The sequence below is a fragment of the Hyaena hyaena genome, unplaced genomic scaffold (genome assembly GCF_003009895.1).
Source record: "Hyaena hyaena isolate Hyena2069 unplaced genomic scaffold, ASM300989v1 scaffold_93, whole genome shotgun sequence".
NCBI classification, from domain to species: Eukaryota; Metazoa; Chordata; class Mammalia; order Carnivora; family Hyaenidae; genus Hyaena; species Hyaena hyaena.
In genome coordinates this window covers 268,750-292,149 of record NW_024080724.1, presented here as the reverse complement: position 1 = coordinate 292,149, position 23,400 = coordinate 268,750, and the positions used below count along the sequence as shown (strand labels likewise).

Here is a 23,400-nt window from a genome sequence, read left to right as displayed (position 1 = left end):
TGGCCCCCTGCTTCGCGCCTCCAATCCTCAAGCCCTCGTGAGGCGCAGGTTGCCAGGCCCTGACAGTGCTGTGTCCTTTCCTACTCGGTGCCTCCCTCCATCCCGGCTTTTGAAGCTCTCCTCATTCTTCAAGGCCCGGATTCTTGGGGGTTTCCATTCTCACTTCTATCCTGGAGATTTTATAGTACAATAACCTAGATTTTTATTGTCAATACATAAATATTCCATATTCGTTACTGAAAAAAATGCAATTGCAGATGAGCAAAGCAGATTTAAAAAATCACCTCTAATACCAACACCCAGAGAAAAGCACTATTGAGGTGTTGTCCTTTCTCAACATTTAAAATTCCTCTGATGTTGGTAATAGCTACCATTGATGGGTTCATACTATGGGCCTGGCTCCGTGCTGAGTATCTCCATGCACTTTCTACCCTGTGAGTGTTAACCATTGTCCCATTTTACAGAAGAGGAAAACTACCTGACTTGCCCAACAAAATGTAACCAGTAAGTGGGGAGCAGAGATCTGACCTAGATTTGACTGTAAGGAATGAACCATTAAGTCCCAAGTTATGGTGCCCATAAGAATCCCCTTTGTTCTGATGGACCAGAGATTCATTATTTGTACACTCAATTTTGACACTAAGGAAATAACCTTCTGTTATTAGTCAGGATCGGTAAGTCACGCTACCATCAGCAAATCAGCCCTGATACCTCAGTGGCTGAGTTTTCCTATTCATACTGCAGGTCCAACACCAGTCAGCAGGAGCCTTCCGTTCACTGCCCTCAACTTGTTGAGCTCAGAAGGGGATGAGGCTGGGTCTAGGGATCCTGGTCTAGGGATGATGTCATGACCTTTGTGGCCTCCCCCTCACCATTTCTGCCTCCGTCTTGAAGATGCTCTGTGTTTCCAACTGTTGGGGGCGTTTGTCTGTTCATTTTCCTCTACTTGGTAAAGTTAGTTTAGACATTGACTGGCTCTGGAAAAGGGACACGGATCCTAAAGTTTCCTTGGAAGGAAATCACACTCATCTTCTATTTCATAGGCATTCAGGACACATCTGGGAGTGGATTTATATGGTGTTCACTGAGTACAGCCTGGTTCATTCATTTGTTTACTCATTCATTCCCTCACCTAACAGAGCTTTTTTGGGCACGTCCTTGGTGCTGGCCTTGGGCGCAGGGTCCTTGTGCTGGGGCTTCAGCCAAGAGGAGCAGAGCCTCTCTGTAAATGGAACAGAACTCAGTTCCCCTAGCGTGCACCTTTTTCAGGCCCTGGGACGTTCAGTGGTTGCCTATGTACAGGGCAGGCAGGTCCAGACATTTCTCTGGGTGAGTTCAGCACCTGGTGGATATGTTATTTTCTCCAATGATAATCACTGCCGTTTTTTTCTGCTTTCCTCCCAAGTAAATCCTTTTGGGTCTCATTTTTCCTCCCTTCAGTCTAAAGAAGCAAAAGTGGAACCCATAAGCACACCTCCGACTCCATCCCCTGCTTCTGATGACGCAGAGCTTTCTGGAGAGCCTGTACCTGAGGGGACTCCAGAAACCACCAACTTGAGTGTCATCCTCCACAGCAGCCCTGAGCATGGCAAGTTCCTGATGCGCCTTTACATACGGGGGTCTTTTATTAAGCAATTACTGTGTACCCAGCATGGGTGATGTATGCAACACAGAGCATCTCATTTAACCTTCCCCTCAGTCCTTTGAAGAGAGAATGCTAACCATCCTCATTTTATAGACAAGATGGGGAGATCAAGTCAGGTTGGGCTACCTAGTTGAGGCTCTTTGGCCTATAAATGACAGAGCTGCATTTGAACTTGGATACTTGAAGTTTTAACTCCCAGACTCCAGAAGGGACTGAGTTCCAGCAGAAAAGCTTACAATAATTATTTCTACATAATAAATACCTACTGTGTGTATTTACATATTTTATCTCTTAATGATACATCTCCCAGATGGTGTTATTGGCTAGGATTTTATGGGTGGAAAAAACCAGTGCTTGGAAAGGTAAGTGACATGCTCACAGTCACACAGCAAGTGAGAGTTGGGACTGACCCAGCGCCCAAGCCTGACTCCAGAATCCCTACCCTTTCCAGCTTCGGCCACAAACTCCTGACTCTCAGAGGATAGGATCAAGTCATCTAAACTCCTACATGCCCACGTGGGAAACTGGTGGCCAGAGAGGGGCAAGGGCCCAGCAGGTCAGCAGCAGGCCCTAGGGGAGGTGCTGGCCTGCTGGCTCCCCGTCCAGGGCTCTCGCCCCTGAACCTTATTCCACGAGCTGTTCAGGGGACACTGGACCAAACTCAAGATCTGATGTGATTCCCCAGGCAGCAGCTTGACATGTCCCCAAAGGCCTAAGATTGGTCTGTGCTTTCTGCCTTTTATCAGAGGGGCAGCCATTCCAGACCGAGTGTACTGCGCGGGCCAGAGCACCAAATTCAGGGAAGGAAAAAAGGCAAAAAACCACTCAGACTGCCTGGAGGAGGGATTGGTTGGGCATACTGTATTCTACTCCTATGTACAGCCCTGAAATTGGTGATGCAGAAGGTTTAGTGACCCAGGGACGTGCTCGTAGTATATACTCCACAAAGAAAGCAGATTTCATACTGTATGGGTGCTGTAACCCTAATTTTGAATATGTTACTTATATCTAGTTGGATATAGCCATGTGGAGCAGAGTGTGTGTGTGTGTGTGTTAGAATAACATACAACAAAATGTTATAATTCATTATCTGGGGGGCAGGATTGTGGGTGGCTGTTCTTTCCTCTTTTTACTTCTGTGTTTGACCAGTCTTCTGCAGTCATATGTATCATTATTCCTTTTACTTCTGCCATCAGTAAATGAGCGTTACTTTAAAAACGAAATTGAGGGGTGCCAGGGTGGCTCAGTTAGTTAAGTGTCAGACTTCGGCTCAGGTCATGATCTTGATGCTCGTGGGTTCGAGCCCCACGTTGGGCTCTGTGCTGACAGCTCAGAGCCTGGAGTCTGCTTCAGATTCTGAGTCTCCCTCTCTCTCTACCCATCCCCTGCTTGCACTCTGTCTCTGACTCTCAAAAATAAATAAAAACATTAAAAAATAATTTAAAAAATAAAAACTAAATTGGGAAGTCTATGGTGAGAAAAGGTATACAGTACCGATTAGGAAAAAATTTGTGTAATAATTTTAATAAAGTCATAATACAACCATGGAGTCAGGGTGTAGCCACAGAAAAAGTGGGGACAGAGCAGACACTTGGGACAGAAGCACCACTCAGCCACCTCTTTGCTGTTGGGCCTGGGGCATGTTGCTTACCAAGATTTGGATTCTTTAACTGCCCCCCTCCCCCCCCCCCCCCCCCCCCCCCCCGCCAGGCCGGCACTGAGCACGGAGGGCTGGCACCTTAGAGAAAACAGCCCAAGTGCTCCCTACGTGGCCGTGCCCCCCCCCCGGAGTGTTCCAATCTCTGCCTCCCAGGTAGATCAGAGGATTGAGCCCAGCAGCTGGGGGTGTGGAAGGGGTTTATGAATGTGAATGCTGTTCTCCTGGGTAGAATTAGGATCTCTGAGGTAGGGCAAGGAAGTTGGGGGGGGCGGTGCTGCAGGGCGATGGCTAGGACCTCGCCTGGGCTGAGGGGTGAGTGCAAAGACAGTGGGAGCCAAATGCAGAGTGGGATGCAGATCCAAGCACAGCCCGTCTGTTCCCTGGGATCAGCCAGACTCCTTAACTGGCAGAGAAGAGGCCAAACAGAAACCACGGAGCTTGCCGAAGTGTTTCTGTTCTGCCGGTTGGGTGGACGGCCCAGATGGTGAGAAGAAAGGGGCCTGAACCCTGAGCCCTCTCCCTGGCTACGGAAAGCCACCTAGCAGTTTTTTTCTAAGCTTTCCTGACAAGGTCTTGCCCCATGGCACCCCCACTCCCCACCCTCCAAGGAGTGGGGACTCAAAGGCATAGGGGTCTGGCCTGCTGCTTGCACAGCACCCCCTGGTGGCCGGAGCCGGGAGGAAGAGAGAGTGGTGATGTGTGCAGACAATACATAGTTCACTTCTTACGGTGGGACATGGGACATGCGTGAGCACAGCGTGCATGCAGATGGCCCGGCATGGGGACAGGCCGACCTGGCTTCAGGGCCCCTCCCGGCCACTTACTTTCTGTGGGACCTTGTTCCTCCTCAGCAAAGTGGGGTTACTAATCATAAGGTGCTGACGTGTGGATCAGAGCAGCATACCTATGCCATGGAGAGATGGTGGGGAGACTGAAAACGTGAGATTCCTGTCCTGGCTGTCCCCACAGCTGTCAGGTGGTGGGAAGGTCCTTGTAGGTAGGACAGATAGGCTAACAGGAGGGTTGAATGAGGCACTGCATGGGACGTGCTTAGCCTGGGGCCCAGCCCATAACAAGCATGCATTCATATTAGTATAATTTGTTTTTCTTTGCTTTAGGACTCCATTTGTTTCTTAAATTGCAAGAGATACGTGTTTGTGCTGACAGTTCAATCAGTGCAGAGTTGTATGAATCCCCCAAAATAGTAGTTTCCTTTCCTGTTCTCTGGCAGAAACCAATATTAAGCATTGTGGGTTCACCAACTTTGTGCGGCACATACACACGCATACATATCTACATGTTACATGTTATTTAATAATTGTATTAAATATATAATGATGTCTATATGTATATATGATGACGATTAAACAAGTAAACTCCTATAGTTTTTTTACCCTTTACCCATATAGAACCACACTGACCGTGAGCATTAATCGGTTGCTAATTATATTGCTAACTGTATTGAGGGGCTTCCTCAATGCTCTTTTTGCATTAATGTTCTTAATACTTATAAGCACGTAGTCTTCAAAATAACTTTGTGAAATAGGAATTGTTATTTCCATTTACAGATGAGGATCCTAAGGTGCAGGTTAAACTACTTGCCACAGGTCATGTTCCTAGTAAGTGGCAAAACAGGCATTCCCACTCTGCAGCTGGTGCCAGAGCCCGCAATCAAAGTGTGGCATAAAATTGGCCTTCCACGTCTGTTTTTCTGCAGCTTCCTTTTTCTTCTTCTTAATCCTGTATTATGGACATCTTTTCAAGTCCGTTTCATTTTCTTCCAAGATTGCAAAATGCAGTTATTAATTACAGAATGCCTGCTTCCTCAGGGTCTGGTGAGGTCCTGAATGACACACTGGAGGGAGTTCATACTGTGGACGGTGCCCCTGTTACAGATGTCGGTTCAGGGGACGGGGCCCTCATCCATGTCACTGAAGAGGTGAGTAAATGGTTAATTTCCTTTGCTAAGTCAGTAGTAAGTTTGTTTGCTTGTTTCAGACTTGATGGTGACTTGTATTGGGCACCATAAAGAATGAAAACGGTTTTAGTTGAACGTCAGGGAGGCTGTCTCCTTCCTGCGGGTATAGAGGAGGGCAGAATCAGGACCCCAGAGGCTTGCCAGGGATGCACCCACGCAGGGGGAGGAGATGCAGCACAAGCCGGTCCTCACATCCGCACGGCCGTGGGTGCCAGGTCCTCCCCATGGTGCCCACCTCCCTCCTGCTCATTTCTGAAGATAAACAGCCTTTTCCACCCTTTGAGCCCCTTTAAGACAGAATCAGACTGACTGCACATGTGTCTGCTCCATTGTGTGTTTGGCTTTTATACCCGCAAAGCCAGTTTTTTAAAAGCTAGACACAGTAAGGTGCGAGATCAAAGCAAATGTGTTTTCCTCACAACCGGCTCTGCTGAAAACCCACAGGGTCAGCTCATTCTTTCTGCCATCTTGGGATGAAACTCAGACACTTCTCATGCTGTCTCGGTCACTATCTGATAATAGCCCATTTTCACAGCTATTTCCAAAGTTCGGTCCAGCAAAGTATCAAAATTCAGTTCCTTTGTCTCCCAAATCCCAAAGAACACGTGTCCAGCTCACCAAATGACTTGTAGTGAGAAGAAGGGAGGGGAAAGTCCCAGCACGCTGATGATTCTCTCCAAAGGAATTTTTTACCTTTTCCTATGTACCCCAGAGGCAGGTGGCAGGCCTTCTGTGATGGAACTGATTGCCTTTCCTTGTCTCTTAGCCCTACACAAGTGATCTGCTTGCTTCTTCCAGCCATGGAAGTACTTGCTTCATTGTACTTAATTGTGCAATGAATTGAGGTTTTTTTAAGTTTATTTATTTTGAGAGAGAGTATGTGTGTGAGAGAAGGAGAGGCAGAGGGGGGTGGAGGGAGAGAGAATTCCAAGTAGGCTCCACGCTGTCAGTGCAGAGGCCTGATGCAGGGCTCAAATTCATGAACTGTGAATTCATGACCAGAGTCAAAATCAAGAGCTGGACACCTACCCAGCTCAGTCACCCAAGCACCGCAGTGAATTAATTGTTCCTAATTATACTTTATTGTAAAGTCCTTTGGAACTCCAGCTAAATTTGAAGCAGAAAGACTCCTATTTTGAAAATCTGTGACATAGGGGCACCTGGGTGGCTTAGTCGGTTGAGCATCCGACTTCGGCTCAGGTCATGATCTCACAGCTTGTGAGCTGGAGCCCTGCGTTGGACTCTGCTGACAGCTCAGAGCCTGGAGCCTGGAGCCTGCTTCAGATTCTGTCTCCTCTCTCTGCCCCTCCCCAGCTCATGCTTTGTCTCTCGCTGTCTCTCTCTCTCTCGAAAATAAACATTTAAAAATTTAAAAAAAGAAAATCTGTGATGTCATTTTTTCTCTCTTTTCTGGGGAGGGCAGTAATTTTGCAGAAATTCATGCTGTAGGAAAAAAGTATTCTGTGGTCAAATACATTTGGGAAATATTCTATTATGTAGTATATAGCATATCTTACAGATTCCTTATAAGTCTTCCAGCAAAAAAAAATCTAACTTTGATCAGCTTAGTGTTTTTAGTGTCTAAAAGAACTACTTTTCACAAAAAATAAACAGAACAACCCGTGTCCTCCCCCAAATTTAAAAGAAAAAAAAAAAAAAACCTTTGAAAACTGAGATAAAACCTAGTTTGATGACACCAACAGCCAAAACTGCTATTTCCATTTTGCGCATCTGCTGTGTAATCTCCGGAGAAGGTTATGCATTTCCCAGGGAAACTGAGTCACGAGGGGGTGGAACATGGGGTTCAGTCTGGAGAAGGCTGGGAAAGACAGAGCTGCTCCCTACACATCTCTGAAGCACTGTCAGGGGCAAAGACATTCACTTGTTCTTACAGCTTCTGGATGGGCACATAAGGGAGGTCACAGGGAGGCAGCTGCGTCCAGATAGAAGTGGCTAGAGCTGGAGCGGGCTGGCTCTAGAGTGACAGGAATTGCTGGTCACTGGCGTGTGCCAACAGCTGCTTGGAATCAACCAGGAGCTGTAGCTGTCTTGCAGTCTTTCCTGTACCTGGGATTCTGGGATTCTGGGACTGTCATGGGGCTGGAGTGAAGTCAAAGATAAGAAAATGCTTAGAGAGAAAGAAGCTAGAGAAAGGCAAGCTGATAGAGAGAGGGCTGTGGGCAGTCTTCTCTCCAGCCATAGGCACGTTGATCAGGGCCATGGACCCAGCAACATGGTCCCTCTTGATGCTTTTGTTTCAGAGCGTACACACTGAAGAAGGTCTGGCAGCCACAGCAGCAGCCGGTGAGGCGGAGGCACCTGCCAGCACTGCTGAGGAAGCAGAGGCCAGAAGCGCACCCACCGAGGGGCCAGCCCTCTCCTTGTTCACTGAGGCCATGTGGGAAGGGGTCACTTCCGTAAGTAGCTCAGAGCACCTTCTCCACCTCCCCTGTTTCTGAGGGATGGTGGGCTCCTCTTGTGGGAACAGTCTCTGGGTTTCCCTGCCAGTCTGTAGAGTGCCAAGGGACAGCCCTGCGGGATCAGATCTGAATAGACACAGCTTTGGAGGTTGAGGCATCTGTTGACTCGTTCAGCAGATGTTTGTGGAGTGATGTGTTGTGCTGTGCACAGGTGAATAGGATAGGCCAGTTCTTGGCAGCAGAGGGGGAAGAGGTGCAATAGGAAAAGCACCAAAAGGGGGGCCCAGAGCCCAGGTTAGGGGTCGTGGAAGCCTTCCTGGAGAAAGGATGTTGAAGGGAAGGCCGTGGGGACACCTCGAAGGAGGCTGGCAGATGGGAGTGAGGCAGGTGGCCCCGGAGGGAGGCCCGCAGGAACAGAGGCCTGGGGACATCAGCACCAGCATGCAACGAGGGTCCGGTGTGAGCAAGGGGAGGCAGAGAATGTGGCTGGAGAGGCCTCTGGGACCCTGAGAGCCGCGAGGAAGAGTTGGAGCGTGTTCACAGTGGGAATCACTGAAGGAATGGTGGCCTCGTCCGAATAGGATTTAGAAAGTGGAGAAAGGGTGGGAGAAGCAAGCCTGGAGGCCGTGTCGCGGTCCAGGCAAGGGGCTGGGATGGAGGAAGTGGTCAATGAGGCCAACCCACTCCTCTAACGGGAAGGAAAGCTGGTCTTGCCCCAGCACCATGACTTGGGGATCGGCCAAGGCCCCCCTCCCGGGAGGAGCGGAGGGAGGATGGCAGGGACCGTGGTGGGTGTCTGTGGTGGGGAGGGGCGGGGAAGCCACACGGGGGGCCTGCTGTCCAGGGACTCATGCCATGAGTGGTACGTCAGGTGTGGGTTTCTGCGTGGGTGCCACATTCAAGGCACTGGGGTGAGATGAGGTCTCGGGGATACAAGCACTTTGAAGGCGAGGAAGCGACAGGGTGCACACCGACCATACTAGATTACCGCCAGGTGCCTCATGATGTCTTCCTGCTCAGGGTGCAGACGCTGAAGAGGGCTCGGCAGTCTCAGCAGCTGAGGAGGTCGAGGTGCCTGTCAGCACGGCCGGGGAAGTGGAGGCGGGCAGTGTGCCCACTGAGGAGGCAACCCTCTCCGTGTCCATCCAGCACCTGGAGGAAGGGGTGACACCGGTAAGGAGTGCAAAGCGCTAAGGTGGAGGTCGCAGCTGGGAGCAGGTACCCAGCCTTAATGCTGTTCCGCACACCCAAGAGCAGCCTGGATGGGGCACTTCTTTGAAGGGGAGTCAGTCGAGGCTGGGGTACACGTGCAGTGGAGCCTTGCTGGCTTGGGGACCGCGCATGCTGGCAGCCCCAGCAGGCGGGTGGGGAGCAAGGCTGGGGGCAGGCGGAGAGCCAGCAGTGGGGGACACTCCCAGGGGCCCGCCACCCACCGCCTCCACCAGCAGTGGGGCAGGAGCCGGGTGTGAGTGGAAGAGGTGAGGGCGGCACAGCTACAGCCTGTTTCTGGGCACAAATGAGGGCTGTGAGAGGGTAGAGGAAGGTCAGAGTCCAAAGGCAAGGTCAGGCCTTCTCATCCCTCTCCTTAGGCAGCCTGGACACAGTGGTCCCAGCTCGTGAAGGTGGGATACAGATATTCCAGGACACCTATAATGTCATCGTGGTGGCTGACCTTCAGGGTCTCCAGACTCAACAGACTCCAACCTGGACTCCGTGTCCGCTCCTCCTGTGGTCCCACCTCAAATGACTGGGACCCTCATCCCCTAGCTACCCATCCAGAATTCTCTTCCCTCTTCCTTATTCCCCACATCCTGCCAAGCATCAAATCTTGTTGAGTTTTTCTACCTAAACCTGTTGTGGACCCGCCTCCTTCCCCACTTTCCCCATGCCCGCCGTGGACTGAGCCAGGATGTCCCCCATCCAGGCAACGGCTGAGGCCCCTGCCTCCCCTCCTCCATCCTCTCCCACAACTCCCCCTGCGGGGGCAGCCCTGTGCATGGAGCTTTCGATCGCCCCCACTCCAGACCCCGCTCGCTACCCAGCCACAAGGCCTTAAGGGTCTGGCCTGACCAGCTTTGGTGAGCACATCTTGGGCCACTGTCTCCCTCCTCTCAGGCTCCCACCTCACTGACCTTCTTTCAGTTTTTTTGAATGTGCCTCTTTCCCTAGAATCCTCCCGTACCCTGCCCTCTCTCCCTAGAACCTTTTCCCCCCTTGGCCCTGCCTTTATCGTGGCTTATGCTTCAGACTTCAGCTCAAACACCATCTTATCATGGAAGGACCATCCTAGACGGTGAAGTCTCCTCATCAGACACGTTCATGGTGCCCAAACGTCTCTTTGGAAGGCCTCATCCTAATTGTAGTTAATAACAATCTTGGTAAATAGCCCATTTCTGTCTCTCTCCAACCATAATATCTGTGAGGACAGAGATTATAGATTATATATATATATCTGGTTCATTGATCTGTCTTTATCCCTGCACATAAATGGTGGGTACTCAGTGGATATTTGCTGCATGAATGGAGGGTTGCCTGCCCATCACATAACAACATTGGCCTTTGAGATCATTCCGTACATTTGCTCCCAGCCATTCACCTTTGGTCCATGAGGGAAACTTCGCAGTGGGGACACTTACCTGACCAGCTGATAGCGCTTCCGGGCCCCTTGGAAGTTATGTGGATTATTTCCATTAACAAAGTAAAGTGGCTGCCACCACCTTCTCTTTCTCCTCTTCCCCCTCCTCCTTCTTTCTTCTTCTCTTTCATCTCTCATCTTTTACTCCATTCCTCATCCTTCCCCTTTGTTTCTTTCGTCCCCACACTTCTTGAAAAGCAAAGCACTTGTCACAGGGTAAGAGAACTAAGGAGTGAGTCTTGACTCCTTAGACACCAGCAGAGCTGCCTCGGAGCTGAAGATGTGCAGGCCAAGGCCAAGTACTCGGCACAGATGTGCCAAGGGGAGTCCGGGAGGGGGATAGACTGGCCTGAGAGAGGCGCGCCAGCCTGGGGTTCAGCTACGGCCGTGTTACACATCTGGTTATCTATCTGGCCATGTTGTCTCTGTGGCCGCGGCTTCCTCCCTGCGACCATGTTGTCTCTGTGGCCGCGGCTTCCTCCCTGCGCTTACACACCCACTGATCTAGGGGTGTAGAAATGGTGATCGATTCTCATGCCAATTTCGTGTCAGGGTCCAGTCGGTGAAGAAACATTAACAACAGCAGCAGCTGCAGCAGAAGCCCCTCTCAGCACTTCTGAGGAAGAGGAGGCTCGCAGTGTCCCCACAGATGGCTGGGCTCCCCTCACACCCACAGCGGCCCCTGAGCAAGCAGTCACTTCTGTAAGTGTCTCCTGGCATCTTGTCTGGCTCCCAGCGGGGAGAGGGGTCAGTGTCATGAGACAGAACAGTGGCTGGCCCTCCCCAGAGGCAATGCAACACTCAGCTTGGTGAGAGCACGTATCTGGGTGGGCGCCCTTGGAGGGAGGCAGGGTGCCGTGGGAGAGGCATGACAGACCGGGTCAGGGAGTCGGTTCCTGACCCTGCTACCTTCTAGCTTCGTCCAAGGATTTTCTCAAGCCAGAATGGGTGGCTGGGGGCAGGGGGGAAGAGGCGCCCCATTGCCAGAGGAGATGCCTATGTTGGAGGGGATCCCAAGTCTGTGAGTCTGGGCTGCTCGAATGCGTGCGGGGTAATGACCGCCCAAGGTGAGACAGTGCTGTGAAACTGGACCAGCAGCGTAAGAAGAACAGTCACCCAGACTCTGTGGCAGCCATGCGCATATTGCGTCATGGGGAAGGTGAGGTGATTCCTTTTGTTGGTTTTGTTTTCCAGGCTCCTGGTGATGAGGAAGACCTAACACCCACTGCCACGGAGGAGCCCCTTACCGTGGCTGTGGCAGCAGAGCTGGACAGCACCCTCCCTGAGGGCCCCCCACTGCCCATGCCCACAGTGGCTTCCGAAAGAGTGGTCACTCCGGTGAGTGTCGTTAGAGGCACGGAGATTTGGCCTTTGAGATCCTCTTCTCTTACAGAGGAGAGAAGGAAGGTCCTGGGAGGGACCTGCCCCTGGCTTGCTCCGAGTGGGTTTCAGTTTGGTTCATAAAGTTCCGAATTTGGGCATTTGAGGGGCGTCTATCCTGGGAACACACAAGGAAGTGGCAGTTTGCAGAGGAAAAAGCAAGAGATAAAAATCTAGGGCATGTGGCTTCATGTCCCAAATTGTCCTCAAATTCAAATGAGAACTTCATAACTGGCAGAGCTGGCCAGAGATGCAAAGACCTCATTTCCAGTGTCACAAGAGTCCCATCATGGACACGGGGAAGCCTGTAAGATGTGGTGGGGACTTGGAGGTGTGTGTGGTGACTCTCACATCCTTTCCAACATGAGTTTCTGTAATTCTGGGCCATACCTGTATGGCCTCCTGCAAACCCTTTCTTTCCTTTGGGCCTCACATCCTCAACTCTACAGGAGGTGGCTGAGGTCATGTCAGAGAATGCAGGTCTGGTAATGTTTAGAAAACTCTATACACACGCTTGGGACTGTCACCACTTAAGGGCTATAACTTTGTGTTTTAAAACCAGAAGACCTAGTGCTAGTTGTCAGCATGGCGGGTGTGAGTCAGAATGAAATGGCTCTTCAGAGGTCACAGTGTTTTTTTGTTTATTTATTTTTGAGAGAGAGACAGAGTGTGAGCAGAGGAGGGGCAGAGAGGGAGGGAGACACAGAATCTGAAGCAGGCTCCAGGCTCTGAGCTGTCAGCACAGAGCCTGACATGGAGCTCGAACCTGTGAACCTCAAGATTATGACCTGAGCTGAAGTCGGACGCTTAACTGACTAGTCACCCGGGTGCCCCTAGATGTCACTATTTTTAAGTGTGAGGGTCACACTGCTCCCGAGAGAGGAGTAGGGGGTGAAAAGCTTGGTGTCTGGACTTTCTACCTTCGGTTTTTGCACTGTCCACAACCACCCATCTTCAGACATGAGGGAGAAGTTGGTCAGCAAGGTCCATGTGGTCCAAATGAGGTCACTCCATTTCTAAGGTCTTTCCACTAGTCACTGGGCACTTATCAAGAGCCGGGTGTCTTCTGGGTGTCAGAGACACAGCAGAGACTAGAAGGTCACACCTGTCTTCACGGGACTTGCTGCAAGGCCTCCAGCCGTCCTCAGCTCGCTCAGCAACTCACTTATCAGAGCTGAGCTGCTCCGTGTCCCAAATACACGTGCCAGGTTTGAACTGCATCTTCTTGTTTTAGGATCAGAGAGCACATGTGGGAATGGAAGGGCAGGTTGGGCCCAAAGGAGAAAAGGCTGGTGCTGGGACCCAGAATGAGACCACATTGGCTCTGGTCGTGTGCCCTGAGCATGTTATTTGGGGTTAATTTAGTCAATTCTGATCAAGGAAATAGCAGGAGTACTGAGTCCCGAAGAGACCAAATAGAGTCTGGAAAAGACACAAAAGTGTCATGAGGCTCAATTCTTGCCAGATCTTACTGACCAGTGACCTTGACCTCTGCAGGCCTCAGTTTCCCTATCTGTAATCAGAAGGAGTTCCAGTTCTGGTTTTCCACTGCTAGACCCCAGGCTCCGTCCCTGACTTTCTTCCTGGGAAAGCTTTGGGTGAATGGGAGCTTCAGAAACCTGGGTGTGCTTCTTAGTAGTTGTAGGATTTTAGGGGAGCCCTTTATCCCTCTGTGTGCTCCAGTTTCTCCATCTGTAAAATGGAGGTGATGCAACTACCCCACACGGAAGGAGTCAGAATGAAATGAGGCAATGTCGGTGGAAATGCTTTTTCTGGTGTCTGTCACCACAGCAGAATAACCAACTCCTCCTTCTGAAGCAACAGAAGCTTAACTGTTGCCGAGGGGATAAGCTTAACAGCAGCAGGGAGCCCCACATCCTGGGGAGGTCCTGCTCAAGGCACCCGCTCTCATGACAGGCAGTAAGCTGGCTGCCTCTGGGGACTGTCTGCACGCTGGTCCTGGTCCTCTGCGCTCCGCACCTCCTCCAGGGCTGAGGGTTCTTTGACCCTGGTGCCTCATGAGGCTGCCCATGGGGACATCGGAGAGGGTGGTGCCTTCACTTTCAGCTGGCCTCCTCAGTGGACTTCAGACGCCAGCAGTGACCTGGCAAGCAGTGAGGGGGTCAGAGGAGGTCCTCACACCACACAGGTTTTGTGCAGATCTGCTGTTCATGGTTCCATTCTTTACGGGGGCTCGGGCCATTCCGACACCTTTTTTGGCAGAGTGGCCATTTCTCTGGACCCTTTTTGAAAGCTAAGCACCCCCTGGGATGCTGCCCTCTCTCGTTTTCTTCATGTTTCTCTTCTCCTTCTCCTTTCCAAATGGCTATTCCTGGCACTCTGGAAGCATGTCCTGAGCCCCAGCCAAGGGCCAGGTGCTGGGACCTGGAGGGGATCTGGGAGCGCGTGGTCCCAGCGAGGCAGGTCTACAAGCAGTCGAGGCCCCAGACAGGCTACAGGGCCGGGGGGGGAGGAGCAGGGTGGTCAGGACCCGCTTCAAGAAGACATGTGGGGCCTGGCCACCATGCTCTGGCAGGACCTGGGCCGGGGCTAGGCGGGGGGTGGGGACAGGGGTGCTAGGTGATGGCATGGGGAGGGAACCACCTGGTTCCCTCCACCCCATCCATCTACCCTATCTGTGTGGTGCAGAGAGAGAGGGCTCCTGAGCCCAGGGTGGGACAAGGTGCCCCTTGGGCTGGTTCATGACAAACAAAGCCTTCTTCACCCCTGTATTAGCCTCATCTCAAAGATAAACATTTTCTACAGGGAAGAGAAGGGACCGGGGGGGGGGGGGGCAGTGCCCAGCGCTCCACTGACCATCTTGTTCTCTTTAGGGTGAAGCTGGCGAGGGGCTTCTTGGCCGCACTGAACCTGTCAGGCCTACGGTGAGACCCCCGTCCAGGTTCCTCATACACACAGTGTTGAGGGGCTAGGGGTGCTGACAAATAGCCACCAGTGAATGATTCTACCTTTCTTTTATTTTTTTAAATGTTTATTTAGAGAGAGAGAGAGAGAGAGAGAGAGCAGGAGAGGGTCAGAGAGAGAGGGAGATACAGAATCTCAAACAGGCTCCAGGCTATGAGCTGGCTGTCAGCACAGAGCCCGACCCGGGTTCCAACCCAGGAACCATGAGATTAAAACCTGAGCTGAAATTGGACACTTAACCGACTGGGCCACCCAGGAGCCCCTAGTGATTCCACCTTTCAATCCAAGATGCCTCCAGTGACCTGGGGACGCCAACAGGCTTTCACCTCTATCAGAACTCTCAGTGAGCTCAGGAGCAGAGTCTTTTTACGTCCCATTTGTATCCCGCACCCTGAAGGGCCCACAAGTCTCTCAACCACATCCCAGACAACTGGTCACCGTGCCCCCAGTCCCGCTCCTCCCCCAGGACGCTCTCGTCTCTGGGAGTGGCACCCCATCTTCCTGGTCACTAAGACAGAAATCAGGAAACGTCCTGCAGGGGCCCTCTGCCTCCCGCACCCCTCCAGTCACTCTGCAAGCCCCGAGTCTAGCCGTGCGGTGCCTCCTGGTCCCTCAGACTGTGGCAGCAGCTGCCCTGTCACCACTGTGTTCTCCTGCCGGCAGGCTCACACCACAGCCACCCCTCTGAACCCGGACCGGCTCCTCCTCGGAACCTCTTAGCACGTGCCCCGTGCACGTTCCAGGATTGAATTAAGCCTCATCTGGTTCCTGTCTTCAGGAATTAAGTACCAGAAAGGAGTTTTAGAAATTCCCTTTTGTTCTTTGGAGGAATTTCATGGCATTCAACAAGTATGTACTGAGTGCCTTCTTGGTACTAGATCTTATGCTCCGTTCTGGGCATCCAGAGGTATCTCAGGATCTGGCCAACCCTGGAGGGGTCCCAGTCTAGAGGGTCTGACAGACCCCTACACAACTGAGCTTCAAGTCAGGTGGTCCTACTCCCGAATGGAGACCTCAGCAGAGGTTGGTGGGGAACACAGAGTAGAGAGAGATGAATTCCACGTGGAGATGGGGTAAGTAGGAGGGCTTCATGGAGGAGGTGAGAGTGGAACTAGGCCTTGAAAGATGAGTAGGAGTTTGAAAGGCAGGAAGGGAGGCTGAGAAGATGTGAAAGAGCATGGTTTGTTTGAGTACCTGTTGTCTGTGCAGCAGGAGGTGGTGAGGGAGGAGGGACACTGTGGAGGGGGAGGGGGAGAAAAGGCTGGAAGGAAAGTTGGCAGCAGCACTTACCGGGCTACAGAACATGGGAAGAGTTCTGGTGACATGGCTGTCCTTAAGGAGTGGCACGTGAAAGCAAGCGGTGGGACTTTCTTCTCTCCGCAGGTGAGCGCTGAGGCCGAGGGCTCCGGCCTGGGCTGGGGCTTGGACATCGGCTCTGGCTCCGGTGACCTTGTGCGCAGTGAGGAGCTGTTAAGGGTAAGTGTGAGGATGACACTACCTGGTGCTGGGACCGCCTTCTCAGTGATCGGGAGGATTACACGTTCCCTCCGCATTAGTCTATGTTTGGCATTTTCCACTTCAATCAGACTTGTTTTAAGTGAATATGAGGCTTAGTTTATATTTAGGACACCCGCTTTCCCGCCTGGCCCCTTTCCTTGGCATCTGGAGCTGTTTCACAACAAGTATGCCCATGACCTTCGCCTCTGCCTTGGCTCTGCCCCCATCCCCTTACTGATGATACAGAACCGCTGGCCTCTTCTCTAGGTAGCATTTAGCACTTGGCTTCCAGGCCCTTCTTGAAATCCTCCCTGACCTGAGGCACCCCTACAGCCAGTTCAGACCACTCCTCCTCCCTGCTTCTGCTCCCCAGCCTCCAGCCCAGGCAGGGCTGCCATGGTCCCTGGTTCCTGGGGAGCACCTCTCTTCTTCAGCTGCAGCTGTGGCTTCGTCCTGGGCCCCAGCCTCCCCTCCAGCCCTTCCTCTGAGCCCCAGCACTGAATCCCCACCTAGAAGACTCCACTCAGTTACCCAGCTGCCTCCTCGTCAGGATAGGGGAGGAAAGGTTCTGGATTCCCTGGAAAAGTGAAATGGGAGCCACACGGGCCTTCCAGGCTGGTGGGATCAGCCAACCCAGCCGGAGGCTAAAGAGAGGAGTACATTGCAGACTAGTACGTAACCCTTGTAATAAGGGTTAACAACAGGCAGTTTTTGACCGCTCTGCCAGATAATCAGAAAACTAAGTTAGCCAGAGCACCTCTGAAAATTCCAACCGATTGGATTTGTATTGTGTATATATATAGGGAGAAAACATGGTATAATGGGCTCAGAAAGACCTAGGTTCAAATCCCAGCTCTTCTAATAGTTAGCTGTGAGTGTGTGAGCTGACACCAAGTCACAGTATCCTACTGAGCCTCAGTTTCCCCCATCAGCTAAGTGGGAACACCAGTGTCTACTTGCAGTGTTATTGTGAGGGACAGAGAGAATGGATGGAACATATATGTTCTGATGTTCTGTATATGTTTACCCCTCCCCTGCTGTTCCTTTCCTTCTTTCTTTTCTTTCTTTTCTTTTTTTTTTAATAATTTATTATCAAGTTGACTAACATAGTGTGTACACTGTGCTTTTGGTTTTGGGGAGAGATTCCTGTACTCTACAACTTACATACAACACCCAGTACTCATCCCAGCAAGTGCCCTCCTCAGTGCCCATCACCCATTTCCCCCCCTCCCACCTCTCCCTCCCCAATCAACCCTCAGTTTGTTCTCTGTTTAAGAGTCTCTTAGGGTTTGCCCCCCTCTCTGTTTCAGACTACTTTTTCCCCTTCTTTTCCACCATGGTCTTCTGTTAAGTTTCTCAAGTTCCACATTTTAGTGAAAACATATCTGTCACTCTCCCCTGCTGTTTCTTAACAGAATATCTGTTTTTTAGGGTCCCCCAGGTCCCCCGGGCCCACCAGGCTCACCTGGGATTCCAGGAAAGCCAGGAACTGATGTGTTCATGGGACCCCCTGGATCGCCTGGAAAGGATGGAGCTGCTGGTGAACCTGGGCCCCCGGTGAGCCACTGGGGTCGTGTTCCCCCTCTCTGTGGCCATGAGACCTCCTCTACCCAAGGAGGGGTGTACAGACCCCAGACCCCAGCGTGAAGATGCATGATAGAGAGCGAGCAGCTAGCTAACATCTATAAACAAAAGTCCTCCTCAGCTAAGGCTCATAAGGCGCAGAAGCCAGGAAACACCATCCTCTATTCTGTTTTGCAGCTTTATCTTAGCATAGGAAATGCAGACTCATGTGGAATCTTGGAATTATAGGACATTGAAGTACTGGGCCTGGGGCAGGAGGTCCTTAGAGACCCTCTAGTCTGACCTGGCCCTCTGTTTCCCCTCAGAGGGGAACATGCGACCCAGAGCATGAAGGACACTTGTCCACAGGTGCACAGCCAGCAGTGGCCATGCGGGGCCAGGACCAGCATTCCATTCTGGACCTTCATGAGGCTCCTGGACCCACTGGCCTTATCCACTCAGTCCTCCTGGCCCTGGCTGCCTTTTCCAGGAAGACTTCATGCTTGATTCTTATCAGACATGCTGTAAGCTGATTGTCACTGATGTTTCCCAGGGCCCTGAGGGACAGCCTGGACCCGATGGAGCCTCCGGCCTTCCTGGGATGAAGGGAGAGAAGGTACGGGCAGGGTGGGAGGTTTCGACACATGGGGGCCACCGGGCCCACACTGCCTCTCCCTGACCTCTGGGCCTGTCCTGGCCTCTTAGGCAAATGACCCTTTCTGATCCCTTCCTAATCCTCTCTCTGCTGGATGCCCCATCCCAGGGCTCTCGATGCCCAGACCTGAGCTCAGCATCTCCAGCTTCAGTGAATGGTGCTGCCATCCACCCAGTCACAGGACTCACAGGCAGAGGCACACCCCCCCTTCCTCTCTCTTCCTGCTGTGCCCCAGCTGTTGCCGGGACTGGCCCGCCTGACATTCACCTCTCTTGCCTCTCTCCACCCGATCTGATGGTTACCTCTCCTGGCCCACACAGTGGCATCAGGCTTCTCGCCAGTGTCCCATCTCCCCACCCGCAATCCAGCTTCTGCCCACATGGCCTTCCTGTCCATCTTCCTGCTGCAGGCTCTCTCCAGTCCCAGCCTGTCCACTGACAAGGTACCGAACCCTGACTGTGTGCAGACCTGCCTTCCCAGCTCCATCTCCTGCTGCTCCCTCACGTGGCTTCTGGATCAGCCAGCAGCACTGCTGAAGTGCTGTGGGCATGCTCTTCCTGGACAGCCCCCCTGGCCTTTGCACATGCTTTCTCTCCATCTCAGGTGATCTTTCCCTTTCCTCATCCTCCAAGCGCCAGTTCAGATATATCCTCTGAGAAGCCCTTTCAGACTCGCTATTAGCAGAAGGCAGCCCTCCTTCCTGCACTTCCCGTTAGCACGGTATTTATTCTTCCAGGACTCCTCTTAGCCAATGTTAGCTTACCTGTGCCCCCGCCACTCTCCCCTGACAAACAGCACTACCACTGTCTGTGTGTCCTTAGATTCTGGCTCAGTCCCCTGTTAGTGTTTGGTTCGCGAATCTGCTGTTCCCCTCACTCTCTTCATTCCCTGTAAGCCGGTCTCTCTTCTGTTTGCAAGCCCCACGTGGTGCCTTGGGGGTGAGGTTCCTTCCCCTACAGTGTTCCCAGCTGGGGTCGATAAGATAAGTCGAGTCCCCACAAAGGAGGCCAATAAAGGTAAGGTAAGCCTCCTTGCCGTGAGACAGACAGGCTGAGTTTACCGGGTTCAGACGAGGGAGGGCCCCTCCCAGCAGGGATAAGGACCAAGGCCTCCTGTGTGCTCCGCAGCATGAAGGCGTGGAAATGTCAACTCCCTAGACGTCACCATCTTCACGGAACTGAAGTTCCCGTTTCCGTCAGCTCTCGAGTGTGTTTATTTTAATTGAAACAGTAACTCGATTTTCGTGGAAAGCTCATTTCTCAGAAAAAGAAGAAAGAAACAGTTGTCAAGCTTTATAGAACCCACTCTACGAGGACCAACGATTTCATACGAAATTAGATTTTGCAGGAAAGATCACAGACCTACACTGTTCTTTCCTGTTCTTCTTGCCAGTTCTCCCACCCCCGCCCCCACACGCCCCTCCCATGCTCGTCTGGTATTTAAAAATACCCGTGCCCACATCCGCACGCTGACACCAGAGCAGGCACACGGCGCGGCTCGGGGGAGCAGCCGCGCACAGGGTGGCAGGCATGTGCAGGGTGGTTGTTGGAGATCAGTTACATTCCCCGCGCCCTGAAATTTGCTGTGAGTCCTAATTCATTGCACAATGTGCATAAGATGCTTTCTGGTCAAGTAAAAGCAGACTCTAGAAGGACTTGGAAATTTCCATCTGGAGGGCTCAAAGGAATCGTCACCGATGGCATTTACCTAACAATAATTTTTAAAAGGCAAAAGTAAACCAAGGAGCATCGTATGGATGTAAAATAACAGAAATGTACTAAAGAAAATGAGCACTCTCTGGGATGTAACCCAGCATAAGATCCAAGCATACATCTGATCCTTGACTCCCCTCCACAATATCTGTTCTTCAGGCTTGCACACCTCCAGAGACAAGGGGCTCATTTCCTACCGGGCAGTGCCTTCCACAGTTGCATGGAATCCTGTGGGGAGATCTTTACTCATGCTGCTCGGAAAGCAGCCTCTCTTCCCCCCTGCAGGGCATGTAGTCCAGTCTGGGCAGTTGTCCAAAGGGGAATTTTCCCCCAGAGAATCAGGTCCAGCTTCTCTGACTGGAAACAAATATTGTTATATATAATCATAATTTTCGAATGTGGGATTGTCGTCAAAATGTGGATGGTCATTACGAATTTGTGAAATAGATGAGCAGCTACTCTGAGATCTTTAGCCCATGAAGGAACAGGCAAAGAGCAGCCTGCTTTCTCAGCTACTGAATGCTTCTGGAAAGGACACTGAGGGACTCGCTGGAGATGAGTCTCTATGACATTCCTCTCTGCTTTTCACACTGCACACTGTGCCAGCCAGATCTTCAGCACGTGTCGCATTTACTCTCGTCACTCTTCTGTTTGTTCACACTCTGAATCATTCATTGTATCTTCAGTGTCAAAAGGTGCTGGGACACCGAGGCAGAAAAGAGCCTGTGTTTTGGTTTTCTTCAGTGTCAGGAACTGCTGAGGGATGTGGAGCTCCCAGTAATGGGCTTTGAGTGATCTCACTGAGCCACCAGAATGTCAGCGTTGGGGCTGTTAAAGCAGATGCTGTCTTCCCCGTGAGACGAGAAGAAATGCAAGTAATTCATCATCGCCTTCTCTTTCTCCATGTAACCCCAGTCTGGCTTTGAGCAGTTCTCTAAATTTTACACACTAAAAAACAGGGTGCTCCCCAAGAACCTAGCGGTGAGCTGCATTTAACAAGGATCCAGTAACGGATTTGGAGTTCGTAACAGCCTATTTCAATTAAAAATTCCAATATTGGCCCAATTTCCTATTTCATATCTCCTTTGACCATCAGATGTGTTTGGTACAAAATCAGGATTATGGGCCGCCATAAAACCAGATAGACCATGGTCATCAATTGTAACTGTAACAAATTGAAGTTATTGATATAATCGACACCGTGAACAAAAGCAACAGACATCCATAAGGCAGTAAGTTGTGCCATGTCAGATACCACAACAGAAAAATAAAAGCCGTGTATTAGGTTTTTTTTTTTTTTTTTTTTTTTTTTTTTTTTTTTTTTTTTTTTTTTTATTTTTTTTTTTTTTTTTTTTTTTTGCTGTTCCTGCATGTTAAAGACTAATAATGCCCTCGGTAACCATAATGAGCGGAAATTTCTAATGAGTTCTGCAGCATGATTTTGTAGCACTCCTGCACCTCATTCTATTACAGCATTTCCATTTTAGAACTGACCTCTCCATACTTCACCCTCACAGCCAGACCTGCTGTGTGGCTGGCTGGACCTGCCAAGATGCACAGTTCTCACACTGAGGACTTGAATATAGGTCCACCATTATCATCTTGGGAGCAGAGACTCTTTGCTGACCCTTGTCATTGGAGTTCCCAGTTTTCACTCTCCCTGCTCATGTAAATTCCAGTATGACAAGCTCTTCCATCCCCAAGCTGCTCTGCTCAGGTTCCAAAATGGTGGCCACCAAATCTGTGAGCCGCAGGAGTGGGTCTAAATACTACCTTTTCGCATGTACAAGCTGGATAAAATCATCTGTTTCTGAGACCAGTAACTCAAGATCCAAAATATCTTCTAGAACTTCCTTGGGAACATTCCTTTGTAGCATCTTTGTATGTTACAAGACATACTCTTGATTTGAGGATCTGGGAAGGCAATTTTCAAAAGATAGTTTTTCACATTCTGAACATAATTTGCTTTAATGGGCTCAGCTGGCAACAGGACAATAAGGTTTTCAGAGGGTAGAGTCCAGAAGTCAAGAGATGAAGCTAATTTAACTTGTATCTCACAATATCCCTGACTGTGATTTGACTTCTTCAGGAAAAGGTGCATAAGGTTGGCACTTCCTTCGAGGACAGGTTGCGACAGGCAGCCGATGATGGTGCGGCTGGTCGCGCCCAACAAATGCGGGTGCAGAAACCGTAGCCTCCAGATGAGGCAGCAAAACTGCAACCCGATTCTTTTTTGTTTCTGCCCGTGGTGAAAGGTCACATGTAGTTTCTCCTGGGTCAGGCGGGCAGGCAGAGAAGCCTCTGAGCCCAGTCCCCACCAGTTCCTTCTCCGAGCACCCCATCCCCTCCCTGCACCTGCTGATGCCCTGGGCGGCTGCAGCCTCGTTGTGACAAGGTGCATCTCTTGCTGTTCTTCAGCCCTTATAGATAACTTCCTTTCAACAGTTATATATTTTTATTTCTAAGATCTCTAATGTATTCTTTTCTATAACCACTGTGCTTATTTCATAATAATTTGTCCATGCTTCATGGCTGTAATAGCTTCCCTTTTCTCCCTGAGAGTATGTATTGTACACTTAGTCCTAATCCAGTTGTGTCCTTCACGGTCCTTCCTTGGGCACACATTCTATTGCTGGCATTGCTGTTTGTCTTTCTTAAATGTTTATTTTTATTTTATTTTATTTATTTTTTATTTTTGTATGCCTCCCTGTCATAATGTTGCCCTCCCTTGGATGTGTGTTGCTTCTTGCTTGTGTGTTCGCTTTGGAAGTTGGAATCTCTCTTTGGTCTATTTTCTGCCTCTCTTCGTACAGATTGTTGGGAAATTGAGCAGCAGCTACTTCTGAGGCTTGCAGGTTTCAGCGGGTTTCAGGATGGGGGCAGTGGGACGTGCCATGAGGCAGGGCACCTCAGCAGCTGGTCTTTCTAGTTTGGAGTACCCCGGGACCTCCCAGGGTTCCACAGTCACTCGGGGCTCTGTGCAATGCCCTGGCTCCAGTAAATACTCTTACTGTCCTTCTAGGAGTGGGAGCTGGGAGGTGAGGGGAATGGGCAGGGCTCCCTGGCTTTCCTGCTCTGAAATTTCAACCTATCTGCCCCTCAGAGCTACACCCTGCTCCTCGCTTCCACCACCACTTTGCAGGATGCTTTTTCCCCTGTGCTTTCTCTCCACTACTGAAGTCTCTGGCTTCAGCTTCCTGTATTTTCCCTTTGATGTTCCTCACTATTTTCAGGTTCAGTGTCATTCACCATCTAATTTTTGAGCATGTTATTTTGGAACTAGCCACGTTGTCCTTTCTATGGATTTGATATCAGAAGAGCAATCCAACC

At 50.9% G+C, this 23,400-nt stretch overlaps 1 protein-coding gene across 1 annotated transcript in view; it reads left to right on the top strand.

The window, feature by feature from the left end:
• The window catches only part of COL15A1 (collagen type XV alpha 1 chain), a 104,732-nt gene that overhangs the window by 46,240 nt on the left and 35,092 nt on the right, over positions 1-23,400 (top strand). The window contains exons 6-15 of the mRNA XM_039234836.1: positions 1,441-1,588; positions 5,135-5,244; positions 7,545-7,700; positions 8,724-8,876; positions 10,891-11,040; positions 11,533-11,676; positions 14,553-14,603; positions 16,027-16,119; positions 17,572-17,697; positions 18,257-18,319. Of these exons, the coding sequence (XP_039090767.1) occupies positions 1,441-1,588; positions 5,135-5,244; positions 7,545-7,700; positions 8,724-8,876; positions 10,891-11,040; positions 11,533-11,676; positions 14,553-14,603; positions 16,027-16,119; positions 17,572-17,697; positions 18,257-18,319 (1,194 nt within the window). The remainder of the gene's footprint in view (positions 1-1,440; positions 1,589-5,134; positions 5,245-7,544; positions 7,701-8,723; positions 8,877-10,890; positions 11,041-11,532; positions 11,677-14,552; positions 14,604-16,026; positions 16,120-17,571; positions 17,698-18,256; positions 18,320-23,400) is intronic.